At 50.5% G+C, this 13,706-nt stretch overlaps 1 protein-coding gene across 3 annotated transcripts; it reads right to left on the minus strand.

The window, feature by feature from the left end:
* Nucleotides 1-444: 444 nt before the first annotated feature.
* Nucleotides 445-13,284, minus strand: SLC25A42 (solute carrier family 25 member 42). 3 transcript variants are annotated; one of them, XM_053966094.1, is made up of 8 exons: nt 13,075-13,284; nt 12,746-12,862; nt 11,001-11,112; nt 9,173-9,198; nt 7,810-7,976; nt 6,232-6,348; nt 5,714-5,865; nt 445-4,169 (listed from the first exon to the last, which is right to left on the minus strand). In XM_053966094.1, exons 1-8 carry the CDS (start codon nt 13,123-13,125, stop codon nt 3,853-3,855), a joined length of 1,059 nt encoding a protein of 352 aa, XP_053822069.1. In that variant the 5' UTR covers nt 13,126-13,284; the 3' UTR covers nt 445-3,852. The 3 variants fall into 3 exon arrangements, with proteins under 3 accessions (XP_053822069.1, XP_053822066.1, XP_053822067.1); XM_053966091.1 differs by having other exon boundaries at nt 445-4,336; nt 5,714-5,893; XM_053966092.1 differs by having other exon boundaries at nt 3,944-4,336.
* Between the last annotated feature and the right edge of the window lie 422 nt (nt 13,285-13,706).

The following is a 13,706-nucleotide window of genomic DNA, read 5'->3' on the forward strand; positions in this document are numbered from 1 at the left end:
AACACTCAAAAAAACCATTAAAAAACCACCTAAAAATCCGCACAAAAAACCCTTCAAAAATCCTCACAAGCCCTACAAAACCCTCATAATCCCCCCAAAAAAACCTCAAAACCTCCCAAAAACTCCTCATAACCCCCTCAAAAAAATCCTCGCAAACCCTTAAGAATTGCTCATAACCCTCCAAAAATCCCTTAAAAAACCTTTCATAATCTCCTCAAAACCCCTTCACAAGCCTCCCAAAACCCCTTACAAACCTTCAAAAAGCCCTCATAATGCCCAAAAAACCCTCACAGCCCTCAAAAAAACCCTCAAAAAAACTCCTCAGATCCCCCCAAAAAAATCTCCTCACAAACCCTCAAAAATCTCCTCACAAACCCTCAAAAATCTCCTCACAACCAGCCCAAAAAAAACCCCTCAAAATCCCCCCAAAATGTTCCAGGCCTGAGAACCAGAGAGAACCCCGAAGTCAATCATATTTTTTATTAAATATACATCCTCTCTTGGCACAAATCTTAAAATATATAAACATTATATAACAAAGTGTCTTCACTGCAATAAAATAGAATCCAGATCCAAGAAAAGCCGTCAAAATCGACACGCACACATCGATGGTGAGGGCAGGGGAAAAGGCAATTAACAGTGCTTGTGCTAATTAAGAGATGCATAGAACACACAGGCAGTGACTGGTGCTGGGACACCCTGCAGCTCGTGGTGGTTTTGGGGGGAAACATGGAAAAAAAGGGGGGAAAAGGGGGAAAAAGGAGAGGGGGAAAGAGGGAAAAGGGAAAGGAAGGGGAGAGGAAAAAGAGAGGAAAGGAAAAAAAAAAGGGGGAAGGGAAAAAAAGGGAAAGGGGAAAAAAAGGGGAAAGGGGAAAAAAAAGGGAAAGGGGAAAAAAAGGGGAAAGGGAAAAAAAGGGAAAGGAAAAAAAAAAAGGGAAAGGGGAAAAAAAAAGGGGAAAGGGAAAAAAAAAGGGGAAAGGAAAAAAAAAGGGGAAAGGAAAAAAAAAGGGGAAAGGGAAAAAAAAAAGGGGAAAGGGAAAAAAAAAAGGGGAAAGGAAAAAAAAGGGAAAGGGGAAAAAAAGGGAAAGGGGAAAAAAAAGGGAAAGGGGAAAAAAAAAAGGGGAAAGGGGAAAAAAAAAAGGGGAAAGGGGAAAAAAAAGGGAAAGGGGAAAAAAAGGGGAAAGGGAAAAAAAAGGGGAAAGGGAAAAAAAGGGGGGAAGGGAAAAAAAGGGGAAAGGGAAAAAAAAGGGGAAAAAAGAAAAGGAGAAAAGGGGGGGAAACTGGGGGGGGAAAGAAAGGGGGAAAAGAAATGGGGAAAGCAAGCAGGGGGAAAGGGAAAATAAAAGAGAAAAAGGGACAAAAAAAGGGGGAAATCAGCCCCTGGAAGGTACAAAGTGAAGATGCCAACCTGGCCAAGGAGCTCAGGAAAGTTCCCCAAAACCATCCCAGGGTGCCTGGAATTCCTGGAGCATCCAGGCTGTGAGGGGAAAACGTGGTCGGGCTCTTTGAAAAATGCTAAAAAGCTGCAATTTTGACGTTTTGGGTGCATTTTTTTTTGGACCTGGACTTTTCTCGAAGTGCCAGTGCGGGGCTCAAGGTGCAGGAAGAAGCAGGAGGAGGGAGAGGAAAAGAAAACCAAAAAGCACAAATTTGGTGGTGATGCTTTAAGGATCCGTGAGAAAGGGGAGGGGGAAATCAAATTTGAGAGGAATAAAATGAAAAATTAGGGAATTGCAGGAAAGGAAAAAAAGGGAAAAAAAGGGAAAAACTCCTGTTTTGAGTTGTTTCCTTTCTCAGAGCTCTTCCTGGCCAGCACACCTCAGAAAAAAATCTGGAACGTGTCTGAATCCATGCAGGGAAGAAGAGAAGGGAAGGGAACACTCTGTTTCCCCTTTTCTACATTCAAAAAAAAAAAAAGAAAAAGGGGTGGAAAAAAAAAAAAAAAGCTTTTTAAACCAACCCAAAGCAGCAACACTCTCTGAGAGAAACAAAAGCACCAAAACCATCACAGGCTGAATTCAAGGATCTGCCCCTGGATGAACAGCCAGCCTGCAAAACTTGTGGGGAAATTGGCTGAAATTCCGAATTTCAATCAGGTGCAGCTGCTAATTAAAGAACGACTTGTCAGGCTGCTGGAATTCCTTCTTTTCCCAGCTGGGAGGGGACAAGGAAGGGACGGGACACGGGGACATGAACGCTGCTGGGAATTCCTCCCTCTGGATCAGGACAAGAGCAGGATAATTGGCTTCTCCATTGGAGAAAAGAAATGGGGGTGCTGAGCGAGGGGAAAGCAGAGCTGGGGGTTTTCCAAAAAAAATGACACAGAATTCGTGGCCATCACCTCCCAAAACCCCAGGGATCTTTGACTCCCAGGTAAATCGGGGAACGTGCCGCCCTGCTGGGCTCAGGGGCAGAATTCCTGAGGTTAAATCCCAGTTCCAGTCTGCCCCATGCCAGTGCTGGGAATAAAAGCTGTGTGCCAACACTCCAGTGCCATTCCCACACCCCCTGATTCCTAAGGAAATATTTGGCATCAGGAGCAGCTTCGTGCTCCAGAGAAGTGCAAAGACAAGAAAGAAAGGAGAAGGCTGCTCCTGCCCCCTTGTGCAATTCCTTCCATTCCCACTCATCCCACCCAGCTACAACAGCTCAAGTACAGAACAACCAGGAAAGGACAGGCTTTAAGGTAAATCTTGTTTTTTTCCTTACATTATGGACTCCCTGGAAAGGGATTTTTCCACCTTGGTTTGTGTCATCTGATCATCAGAGGAGTCTGAAGTCTGCTCTGACCTCTGAATTTAACAGAGGGAATGATCATCCACCAAAAAAACAAAACAATCTCCATTTCCCTGAAAACTGATTGGAAAGAGGAACACTGAGAGATTCTCGACCATTCGTTGTCGAATCCCAGCTGGAAGTGATTGGCACTGTAGGGTCAACGCTGTGGTGCCCACAAGGATTAAATTCCAAGGGGAATTTTAGGGATAAAGCAGCTGAGGGGATGAGTTACTGAACAGGGGTGACAGGACCTACACAGCAGGTACCAAACAGGACAACCAGGACGCCCAGGAGCTGGGCTCAGCTCCCAGGGACAGCTTTTGTTGGGGCTGCAGCAGGATTTGTTCTCACACGGTGCATAGAGCAGCGACAACACTGAATGAAACAAAGGGGGCTTTGGAGGAGGGAACACCTCCTTCCTCAGTGCGTGCAGCCCTGGAAAACGCTGCCTCTCCAGGGCAGGGCAGCACAGAGGGAAAACACAAATGCAGCTGGAGCGGGCCCAGTTTGGGAATCCAGGCACAGCCCTTGCTCGGCGACACCGACAGCACGCAGAGGAAAATTTCCTTTATAAAAGGGCTCGGAACTCCCCTCCTCTGCTGCCTCCAGTCTTTGGTAATCTCAGAGGGACACCACAAACGAGGGACATCGATTGGCAGCTCAACCCAAAACCAAGGGAAATCCATAGGAAAAGGGCAGCACTCCCAGCCAGAGGAAACATTCAGCTTTCGGAACAAGTGTAGTGTCCTGGGCCTGCTCTGCCCTGCTTTCACAGCCCAGAGGAATCTGGAATTCCCTGCGGACTACACTGGGATATTGCACTTGGCAGAATGTGGGGAGCTACAAAACTGCCCCTTCCCAGATCCAGGGGTTCATTCCCAAGAGCTCCGAGCCTTCTCTTCCATCATCCACCGCTTCCATCTGCCCACAGAGAGCCAGGTGAGGAGCCAGGAGCAGCACAGGTGGGGTGGGGAGGCTCCACTCCTGGGGGCAGAGTCCACCAGAAGGGTGAGGCAGCTGCTTTGGAGGAGGACTCAGCTCTGCAGGATCGGGAATTTTTCACTTAGGGAACGGTTAGGCTTCCAAATTAAAAAGGGGAAAAAAAAAAAAATATCCGGGACCAACAGGAAAAAAAAAAAAAACAAACAACCCCAACAAACGGGGGAGTTCCCAGCTGCAGGAGCACGTGGGAGGCCAGGGAAGAACAAACTGCTCTTTGGGCCACGAAGCCACTACCTCTCGAGGCCGGGGCCGTGCTGCAGCTTGCGGAGCAGGATCTGCGTCAGGTCGAAGGTGGTGAAGCTGATCCCCACGGCGATGGGGCCTTTCACCCAGTTCATGCTGAGCCCTTTGTACAGGCCTCGGACGAGTCCCTCCTCGCGGACGATGTCCTGCATGGTGAGCAGGATGGAGCTGTAGGTGTGGCCCAGCACGCCGGCCGTCTGCATGCGGCGCCGCACCACGTCCAGCGGGTACGAGGCCGACTGCCCGATGAGGCCGGCGCACGCCCCGAACAGCAGCCGCTCCGGGGGCGAGGGCTGCGCCCTCCCGCTGTGCTCTGCGGGGACACAGAGGGGCACACGGGGGGGAATCCTTGGAATCCACTCGCAACTGAGGGTGCAGGGATGGAGGGTTCGTTCCCGGCGTTGCGCTCATGAGGTTTCGTTGCACGGGTTCTGTTTGTCCCCAAGTTGTTCTCCTGAGGTTCTCCCAGGTTTTACTCCTGAGGTTTTGTTCCCAAGGTTTTCTTCCCCAGGTTTTGTTCCCCAGGTTTCTCTCTCAAGGTTTTCTTCCCCAGGTTTCTCTCTCAAGGTTTTCTTCCCCAGGTTTCTCTCTCAAGGTTTTCTTCCCCAGGTTTTGCTCCCAAGATTTTGATCCCCAGGTTTTGCTCCCAAGATTTTGATCCCCAGGTTTTGCTCCCAAGGTTTTGATCCCCAGGTTTCGCTCCTAAGATTTTGTTCCCCAGGTTTCTCTCTCAAGGTTTTGTTCCCCAGGTTTCTCTCTCAAGGTTTTGTTCCCCAGGTTTTGCTCCCAAGATTTTGTTGCCCAGGTTTCTCTCTCAAGATTTTGTTCCCCAAGTTTTGATCCCCAGGTTTCGCTCCTGAGGTTTTGTTCCCAAGCTTTTGTTCCCCAGGTTTCTCTCTCAAGGTTTTGTTCCCCAGGTTTTGCTCCCAAGATTTCGTTCCCCAGGTTTGTCTCTCAAGGTTTTGTCCCCCAGGTTTTACTCACCTGGTTTTGTTCCCCAGGCTTTTTTTTCCACAGGTTGCTCTCCTGAGGTTTTGCTTTCCCCAAGTTTTGCTCCCAAGGCTTTGTTCCCCACATCACTCTCTTGAGGTTTTATTCCCAAGGTTTTGTTTTCCTCAGTTACACTCCCCAGGTTTTGTTCCCCAGGTCACCCTCTTGAGGTTTTGTTCCCCAAGTTTTGCTCCCCAAGTTTTGTTCCTGAGGTTTTGTTTTCCCCAAGTGGCGCTCCCAAGGTTTTATTCCCAAGCTTGCTCTCTCAAGGTTTTGCTCCCCAGGCTGAGCTCCCAAGTTTTGTTCCGCAAGTTTTGCTCCCAAGCTTTTTTTGTCCCAGGTTTTGCTCCCAAGGTTTTGCTCCCAAGGTTTTGCTCCTCAGGTTGAGCTCCCAAGCAAAAATCATTAGAAAGGGTCCCAAAATCACTAGAGAAGGCCCCCAGAATCACAAAAAAATCCCACGAAACAAAACCCCGAGTGATGTCACATTTACCAACACATCACAGGTACAACTCCCCAGGTTTTACTCCCAACTTAGCGCACAACCAAGTCCTTCTCCACCTGGAAATTCCACTTTTCCCCTCCACAGGACAGGCACAGCCTTCCTGCGGCTTTCCTCGTTCCCAGCCCGGAGCTGCACAGACCCCTCCAGATCCCAGGATTCCACCACGGCGCAGCCTCCAGCATTTCCCAGATTTACCTGCGTGCACTTTCTTCAGCGTCTCGTAGGTGAAGAAGCTGAGGCCAGCGTAGGGAATGACGCCCAGGATGGTGGGTGTGAAGCCCCTGTACAAGGTTTTCAGCCCTTCCTCCCGGGATATCCGGATGAAGACGTGGACAATGCTGCTGTACCTGGCGTGGGGACACGGGGAGGGCAGACCTGCGCTGGTCAGCGGCTGGGCTGCTCCCAGCAGGGCTCCCCGATGGATTAATTGGTAATTAATTTGGCTCTGAGCTCGTCAGGCAGCTCAGAGGGGGTTTCAGCTCTCCCACAGCCCTGCTGTGCTGTCTCTTGGGCCTTCCTGGATCCAGGTGGCCTCCTGAACTGGTCTCCCAGTGTCCATCTCCTCCCACATCCACACCTCTGGACACTGAATCGCTGCTCAGACCCCAGGGCTTTATCCCACCAAAGGCTCCCAGCAAGAAATGACCCAAAAAATGGCAATAAAGCCATGGAACCTTGTAAAAAACCCAAAAAGTCGTGCATGAGGCACTTACATCTCCTTGGGCGTGACAGCCATGCGGGCACGGACCATGTCCAGGGGGTAGGTGACCATGGCAGCCGTGGTGCCAGCCAGGGAGCCAGCAATGAAGCGAGGGAAAGGTGTCAGTGCCCTGGAATGGGGTGAGAGAAGAGACCAAACGTCACCTGCAGCTGCAAATCCCACCTGGCTGCTGGGAACGGCACTGCTCTGCCTGCTGGGCGTTCCCAGCCATCCCACAGGGAAAATCTGCAGGGAGAAGAGGCTCAGGGCTCGGCTGGAGCATCCCCTCACAGCTTCCTCTGCCTCAGAGCTTCCATCTTGGCGCTTCCTCCTCAAAGGTTCCACCTTGGAGCATCCCCCTCACAGCTTCCCCCTTGGAGCTTCCATCTTGGAGCCTCCCCCTCAGTGTTTCCTCCCCCTTGGCGCTTCTCCCTCAAAGGTTCCACCTCACAGCTTCCCCTCAGAGCACCCCCTCAGAGCTTCTCCTCACAGCTTCCCCTCACAGCTTCCCTTCAGATCTTCCTCCTCAAAGTTTCCACTCAGAATTTCCCCTCACAGCTTCCCCCTCGGAACTTCCCCCTCAGAGCCTCCATCTTGGAGCTTCCCCCTCAGAGCTTCTCCCCAGAGCTTCCCCCTCGGAATTTCCCCTCACAGCTTCCACCTTGGAGCTTCTCCTCACAGCTTTTCCCTCAGAGCTTCCATTTCAAAGCTTCTCCTCACCTCAGAGCTTCCACCTTGGAACCTCCTCCTCAGAGATTCCCCCTCAGAATTTCCTCTCACAGCTTTCCCCTTGGAGCTGCTCCTCAGAACTTCCTCCCCAGGGCTTCCACCTTGGAATCTCCACCTCAGAACTTCCCCCTTGGAACTTCCACCTTGGAGCATCTCCTCACAGCTTCCACCTTGGAGCTTCTCCTCACAGCTTCCACCTTGGAGCTTCCCCCTCAGAGCTTCCACCTTGGAGCTTCCCCCTCAGAGCTTCCATCTTGTGGCTTCCTCTCCAGAACCTCCACCTCAGAGCTTTCCCCTCAGAGCTTCCAGGTCAAAGCTCCTCCTCACAGCTTCCACCTTGGAGCTTCCCCTCACAGCTTCTACCTTGGAGCTCCTACCTCGGAGTTTCCCCTCACAGCTTCCACCTTGGAACCTCCACCTCAGAGCTTCCCCCTCACTGCTTCCACCATGGAGCTTCCTCCTCAGAACTTCCACCCCTCAGAGCTTCCAGGTCAAAGCTCCCCCTCACAGCTTCCACCTTGGAGGTTCTCCTCACAGCTTCCCCCTCAGAGCTTCCATCTTGTGGCTTCCTCCATGGAGCTTCCTCTCCAGAGCTTCCCCCTCAGAACCTCCACCTCTCAGAGCTTCCAGGTCAAAGCTCCCCCTCACAGCTTCCACCTTGGAGCTCCCACCTCAGAGCTTTCCCCTCACAGCTTCCAGGTCAAAGCTCCCCCTCACAGCTTCCATCTTGGAGCTTCCCCTCACAGCTTCCACCTCAGAGCTTTCCCCTCCGAGCTTCCCCCTCACAGCTTCCACCTCGGAGCTCCCACGCTCAGGAGGATCCAAGGATCCCAGCAGGATCCCGAGCCCAGCTGCCTCTTACTTTCCCTGGAATCCGTAGTAGTTGCCCAGGATCTGCTTGTACTCCTCGTGGGCGCAGAACTGGATGGCGGCGTAGGGGATCACCCGCACCATGGTGGCGGAATTCCCTCTCCAGAGGCTCCAGAAGCCCTCGTTGAGGTAGGTGTGATAAATCAGCCTGTACGCTTCCTGCGGGGATAAATCAGCCCGTGAGCTTCCCGTGGGGAACAGGCCCAGGGGCAGGGAGAGCGGGAACGTGGGCAGGGAGCTGACCCCACAGCTTAACCCCTCCAACCCCTTCCCACAGAGCTGGCATGGCCGCCCCAGCACATCCACGTGCTCTAAAACGCAGTTTGTGTGGAATAAATGGATAAATCAGTTGAAATCAATTAAAGAAAAAGATCAGAATTGCACTGTTTGTCTGTGTTTCAGAGCATTTCCATGCCCAGATCCCAGCCTAATTCCAGAATCCAGAGCTGACCCCACAGCTTAATCCCTCCAACCCCTTCCCACAGAGCTGGCATGGCCGCTCCAGCACATCCACATGCTCTAAAACACAGTTTGTGTGGAATAAATGGATAAATCACTTGAAATCAATTAAAGAAAAAGATCAGAATTGCACTATTTGTCTGTTTTTCAGAGCATTTCCATGCCCAGATTCCAGCCTAATCTCAGAATCCAGCGAGGAGAGAGGGAAGCTCCACACAAGAGCAAGGAAGGTTTCTTAGCTCCCAGCCTGCCTCATTTTCCCTCTCAGGGAAGGCACAATTTGCACAAAACCCCTTCCCAAACCCAAATCCATCTCCTGGGGGCCAGGCAGGAACGTTTGGATCACACACACCGTGCGTGGAAAAGCTGGAATGCACAGGGGAAAAGCACTCAGAAAGCCAGGAGAGGGATCAGATCCCAGATTTAATTCCCTATAAATGCTGGAACAACTCCTGTGTGGTTGGGGGAAAGAAATGAGCACTAGAAATGGTCAAAATCACACGGACAGGTCCCAAAATCACCAGGAAAGGTCCCCAAATCACTACAAAACGTCCCAAATCACTAGAAAAGGTCCCATAAACACAAAAAAAGGACCTATAAACACACAAAAAAAAGTCCCCAAATCACCAGGAAACAGCCACAGCCACTAAAAAAGTCCCAAAAGCCAAAGCCCTGAGTGATGTCACATTTATTGTCACGTCACAGGTACAACCTGGAGTTTGAATCCCCCCAGCAATCACTGCCCTAATTAAACCTGCAATTAAAACCACCATTCCCAGTCTTTCCCTCTATGTTTTCATGGAATGCTGCTGATAAATCCCCAGAAAAAGTGAAACACAGGCCAACAAAAGATTAATTTAACACTTCAGAGCAACAGCAGACAGACATCAGCTCACCTTAGCAGAAAATCTTTTTGAAGACACTAAAAATAAAAACAAACAAAAAAAAAAGAAGATTAGGGCTTGCAAGACATAAAAATAAATATTCAATCCACGAATCCCTAAATAAGGGATAAATAAACAGGTGTTTTGGCTAAAGGGATAAAAATAGAAGGGAAAGAATGAATGCAATACTTTGCCTTGCAAACACTCCCATAATTTAGCACAGAAGTCCTTTTTTTTTTCCTCCACTGCCTGTTAGGAAAATTCAGTTTGCGCAGAATAAATGAATAAATAAAAACAATTAATGAAAGAAAAACCATCCAAACTGCACTGCTCACTTTTTTCAGAGCATTTCCATGCCCAGATCCCAGCCTCATTCCAGAATCCAGCGAAGCTCCACGCAAGAGCAGCTCCATCCCAGCAAAACTCAAATGAACTCCTTGATTTTTTGATGGTTTTTTTTCCCCCCCCCCAGCTTCCCTTGCATCCATCTGAAGTGACAGCACCTCCTTATCCGTGGAATCCACGAGGCAGGGTTTGGGCAGCAGGATTTGTCTGGCAGCTCTGCCAAAGGAAGGGAAAACCCCGGCTGGAAAGCTTTAATGAAAACGTGGCTCCAATTAAGGGGCTGCTGCAGCTCCTGCCTCGCTCATCTGAGACTCTGGGAGCCTCTCGAGTGCATCCAACAATTCCATGCAAATCCATTTTCCCCCCACTGCTGCTCCTCTGTGCAATTCAACTGCTTTTATTTGGAATTTTTCCTCTTCTTTTTTTTTTTTTTAAGGAATAAAAACCACCTCGATGAACGGCGGTGGTTATCAAGGGGGGTTTTGGCTCTTTAAAAAAAATTATTAAAATTAATAAAATTATGGAGCTGTGGGAAATTTGTTGAGTTGTGGGCTGGGAAAGCTTATCCACCCCTCTGCCATGGACACTTTCCACTATCCCAAGCCCCATTCCTCAGTTTCCAACTCGAGGCATCACTTTGATGATCCCAAGAGGTTTTCCTTCCTCACAGACAGGGAATAAAACCCCTTAGGGCAGCAAGAACCTAAAAAAAAAAACCATCAGATCCCAAGAAATTGCTGCCACTGGAAGATTTTAATCCCATCCTTTCCAGGCACTGGGATGGGCTGAACCACACAGGGATTTTTAGGGATGTGGCCTGCCCAAATTCCAGGTGATCCCCTGAGTCAGCTGCTGCCTCAGCCCAGCTCCTGCTCCTGACGTTTCCACCCTAAAGTGAACCTGGCTGTGTGGTTTTGGTGGGAAAAGCCAAAAAAATTCGGGTCCCAGGGGCAATCCCAGCCTCCCTGATCCACATCCCAGCAATTCCAGAGCTCCTTGCTCTGCCCAGAATGAAAATCATGTCAGTAAAAATCAATTCTAAATTAAATGTCAGCCAGGGATTAGGCTGAGCCCAGCTCAGTTAATCTGGGACGTCACCAGGCTTAAAATTCTTGGCTTTCCCAAATGTGCACTGAATTAAAGGCCTGTGCTGTTCCCTTTGGGATAATTGGAGGAATTGCACTGCAACAGATCCCAAAATCCCCAAATCCTGCTAAAGACACGGAAATGCTCTGTTCCACTCAGAGCAATGTCATTTTCTGTGACGATTCAGGGGTGCCAGGGCACACCAATGCAGGCATGCAGCAGCTCCAGTGCCCGCTGCCTCCCATTCTGGGCAGAGCTGACACAATCTGGGCATCCAGCCCTCAGCAGGGAACTCCCCCAGCCCAGCTCCCCCCTCCCCAGAGTCTCCACATCCCCAGGAAAAGGAGCAGGAGGAGCACAAAGGGCTCAAAGTTAAAAACAATTTGGGGAAAAAGCCCGGAGCGCTCACCTTGGAACATGATTTTTGTCCTGTCCAGAGGAGCCACTGCAGTTTTAGCCACAGCCCCAGCCAGAGCCCCGGACATCAGGGAGTTCAGCACTTTCTTCTTCTCCTGGTTATCCTGAGGAAAAAAAAAAAAAAAAGCAGCATTGCATAGTGGGAAAATTAAAAATAAATAAATAAAAAATCAATCCCACAAGGAATAATATTTCACCTTTTCTGCAGCATTCACCCCAGGGTCAGGATTTGGGTCAAAATGTTTCACTGAGTTTGCAGCACAGTGAATTGCTGTGCTGAGGCAAAATTCCAAGCATTCCTCCTGCATGTGCTGTTTTCTCCCTGTTATTTCTCCTCCTTCTCCCTCCCCACGATTTTTGGGCATGGGCAGAAGGGAAGTTTCTGGAAGAGAAGCACCCAGGCCCTATTCCCACATCATTCCCAAGCTCCTGAGGATAAATCCTGGCAGTTTTCCCCCCTCTGATGGGTGGAATGAGAGGGATTTTGCTGCTGGCATTCCTGCTGCAGCTCATATTTATAAAATCAGCATTTTTACTCTCACAGAGAGCAAAAAAAAAAAAAAAAAAGCCACAAAATCCAACCCCGTGGAGGTTGTGGGGCGAGAACAAGCCCAGGCTTGATGTGTGAACTTTTGACACTCTGTGAGCAAGAGGAGTTAACATTTTCCTTGTGTTTCCCAACCCCAGAGTTAATGTTTATGACCCAAAACCTCTGGATCAGCTCAATTCCCCCTCCCCAGCCCCGGGAGCGAGGGCAGCCAAGCAAAGGTGAACTTCAGCCCTTTGGATTTGGGCTAAACCTCAGCAAGGCTCGGGGCCACCTCCCTTCTCCTGAGATTCCAACCAGCCCAGGAGCAGGGAAAGCCTGGAGTGGTGGTGCTGGTGCAGCTCTGCCACCTCACCCTGGACTGGGAATTGTCCTGGCTGCCACTGGGAATGCCCAGCCCCTTCCCAAGGGGATGGAGCCCCTCACATCCCATGGGCTGTGCCTTTTGGGAGCGCAGAGCTCAAATCCCACACTGGTTTGGGGTGGAAGGACCTGAAAATTCATCCCATCCCACAGGCAGGGGCATCTTCCACCAGCCCAGGCTGCTCCAAGCTGGCCCTGGGCACTTCCAGGGATCCAGGAGCAGCCACGGCTGCTCTGGGAATTCCACCCCAGCCAGGAATTCCTTCCCAATATCCCACACAAATTCCCCTTTTCCAGTCTGAAACCATTCCCTCTGTGCTGTCCCTCCATCCCTCATCCCAAATCCCTCTCCTGGAGCCCTTCCAAGCTCTGGGAACAGCTCCAAGGTTTCTCTGGAGTTTCCCTTCTCCAACCTTGGGCACCTCCAGGGATGCAGGGGCAGCCACAGCTGCTCTGGGAATTCCATCCCATTCCCTCCCCACCCTCACAGGGAGGAATTCCACCCCAATATCCCAGCCAATATTCCACCCCAATGTCCCACCCATCCCTGCCCTCTGGCAGTGGAAGCCATTCCCTGTGTCCTGGCACTCCATCCTTTATCCAAAATCTCTCTCCACGTTTCTCGTGGCTCCTTGAGGCACTGGAAGGTCACAGTTAGGTGACCCTGGAGCTTTTCCAGGCTGCACAATCCCGATTTTCCCAGCTTTTCCCCACTCTGCTCATCCTGGAGCCTCCTCTGGGCTGGCTGCAGGTGGGATCCCAGCTGAGAGGGGCAGAGCTCCCTCCCTGGAGCTGCTCTGCATGCCCAGCCCAGCCCCTGCTCTCACCTCTGCTGCAATTCGGGCCGTGACGGGCTCCACATCCCTCTGGAATTCCACTGGACCTTCTCTCACACCATTACCCATACCAGTCACACTTCCACGGGGCCAGCAGAGCTGCAGCTCCTAAATGCAACCCAAAAACCAAAGGGAAAAGGTCAAAAGTGGGAAATATCCGGGTGATACAGCAGTGACCCACCCCCAGGGCCATTTTCAGTGGGAAAACCCTCTCCCAATTCCCAGAAAAAGGGCATTTCCAGGATCCTGGTGCCATTGCTTTCCTTTCAGGTATAAATGGATTTTTAGGGGGTGCCAGATAAAAACTGTGCCATTCATACCCGCCCTTCTCGCCCCTCAAAGAGCTCAGCTGCCATAAAACACCAAAACATCCATCATTTCTAGGGAAAAGGAGCAGAAACACCAAAACATCCATCATTTCTAGGGAAAAGGAGCAGAAACACCAAAACATCCATCATTTCTAGGGAAAAGGAGCAGAAACACCAAAACATCCACAATTTCTAGGGAAAAGGAGCAGATCCTGCCCTCTCCCTGTGAGCATTTTGGTGGCTTCTTGGGACAGCTGAGCAACGAGACGCTGGAGAAGGAAGGTGGAAATTTAAAACCCTCTGGAAAAGGGGTCAAAAATAGTCCCAGGGCTGGCCACAAGCAAGGGGAGGTTATTTTTGGGAAGAGAGGGATCCAGTGCCTCACACGTGCCACAAAGGCCACTCTGGGATTTGATGTGCTGCCTTTCCTCCCAGAGTGGTTTGCACAGGTTTTTCCTGCTCTGAGAGATGTCCCAAACCCAACCTACAAGAGAAAAGGTCGGCCTGACCTTGGGCAGAGTGTGGATGAAGGAATAACTCTATTGAAATGGAATAATTTGCTTTTTTAGCTCTGAATTTCTGGTATTTCTGCCTTTTATCCCGCAGCTTTTTCAGCCTGGAATATCCAGGGCTGGAATTGCTGC

Source organism: Vidua chalybeata, chromosome 27 (genome assembly GCF_026979565.1).
Source record: "Vidua chalybeata isolate OUT-0048 chromosome 27, bVidCha1 merged haplotype, whole genome shotgun sequence".
Classification (NCBI taxonomy): domain Eukaryota; kingdom Metazoa; phylum Chordata; class Aves; order Passeriformes; family Viduidae; genus Vidua; species Vidua chalybeata.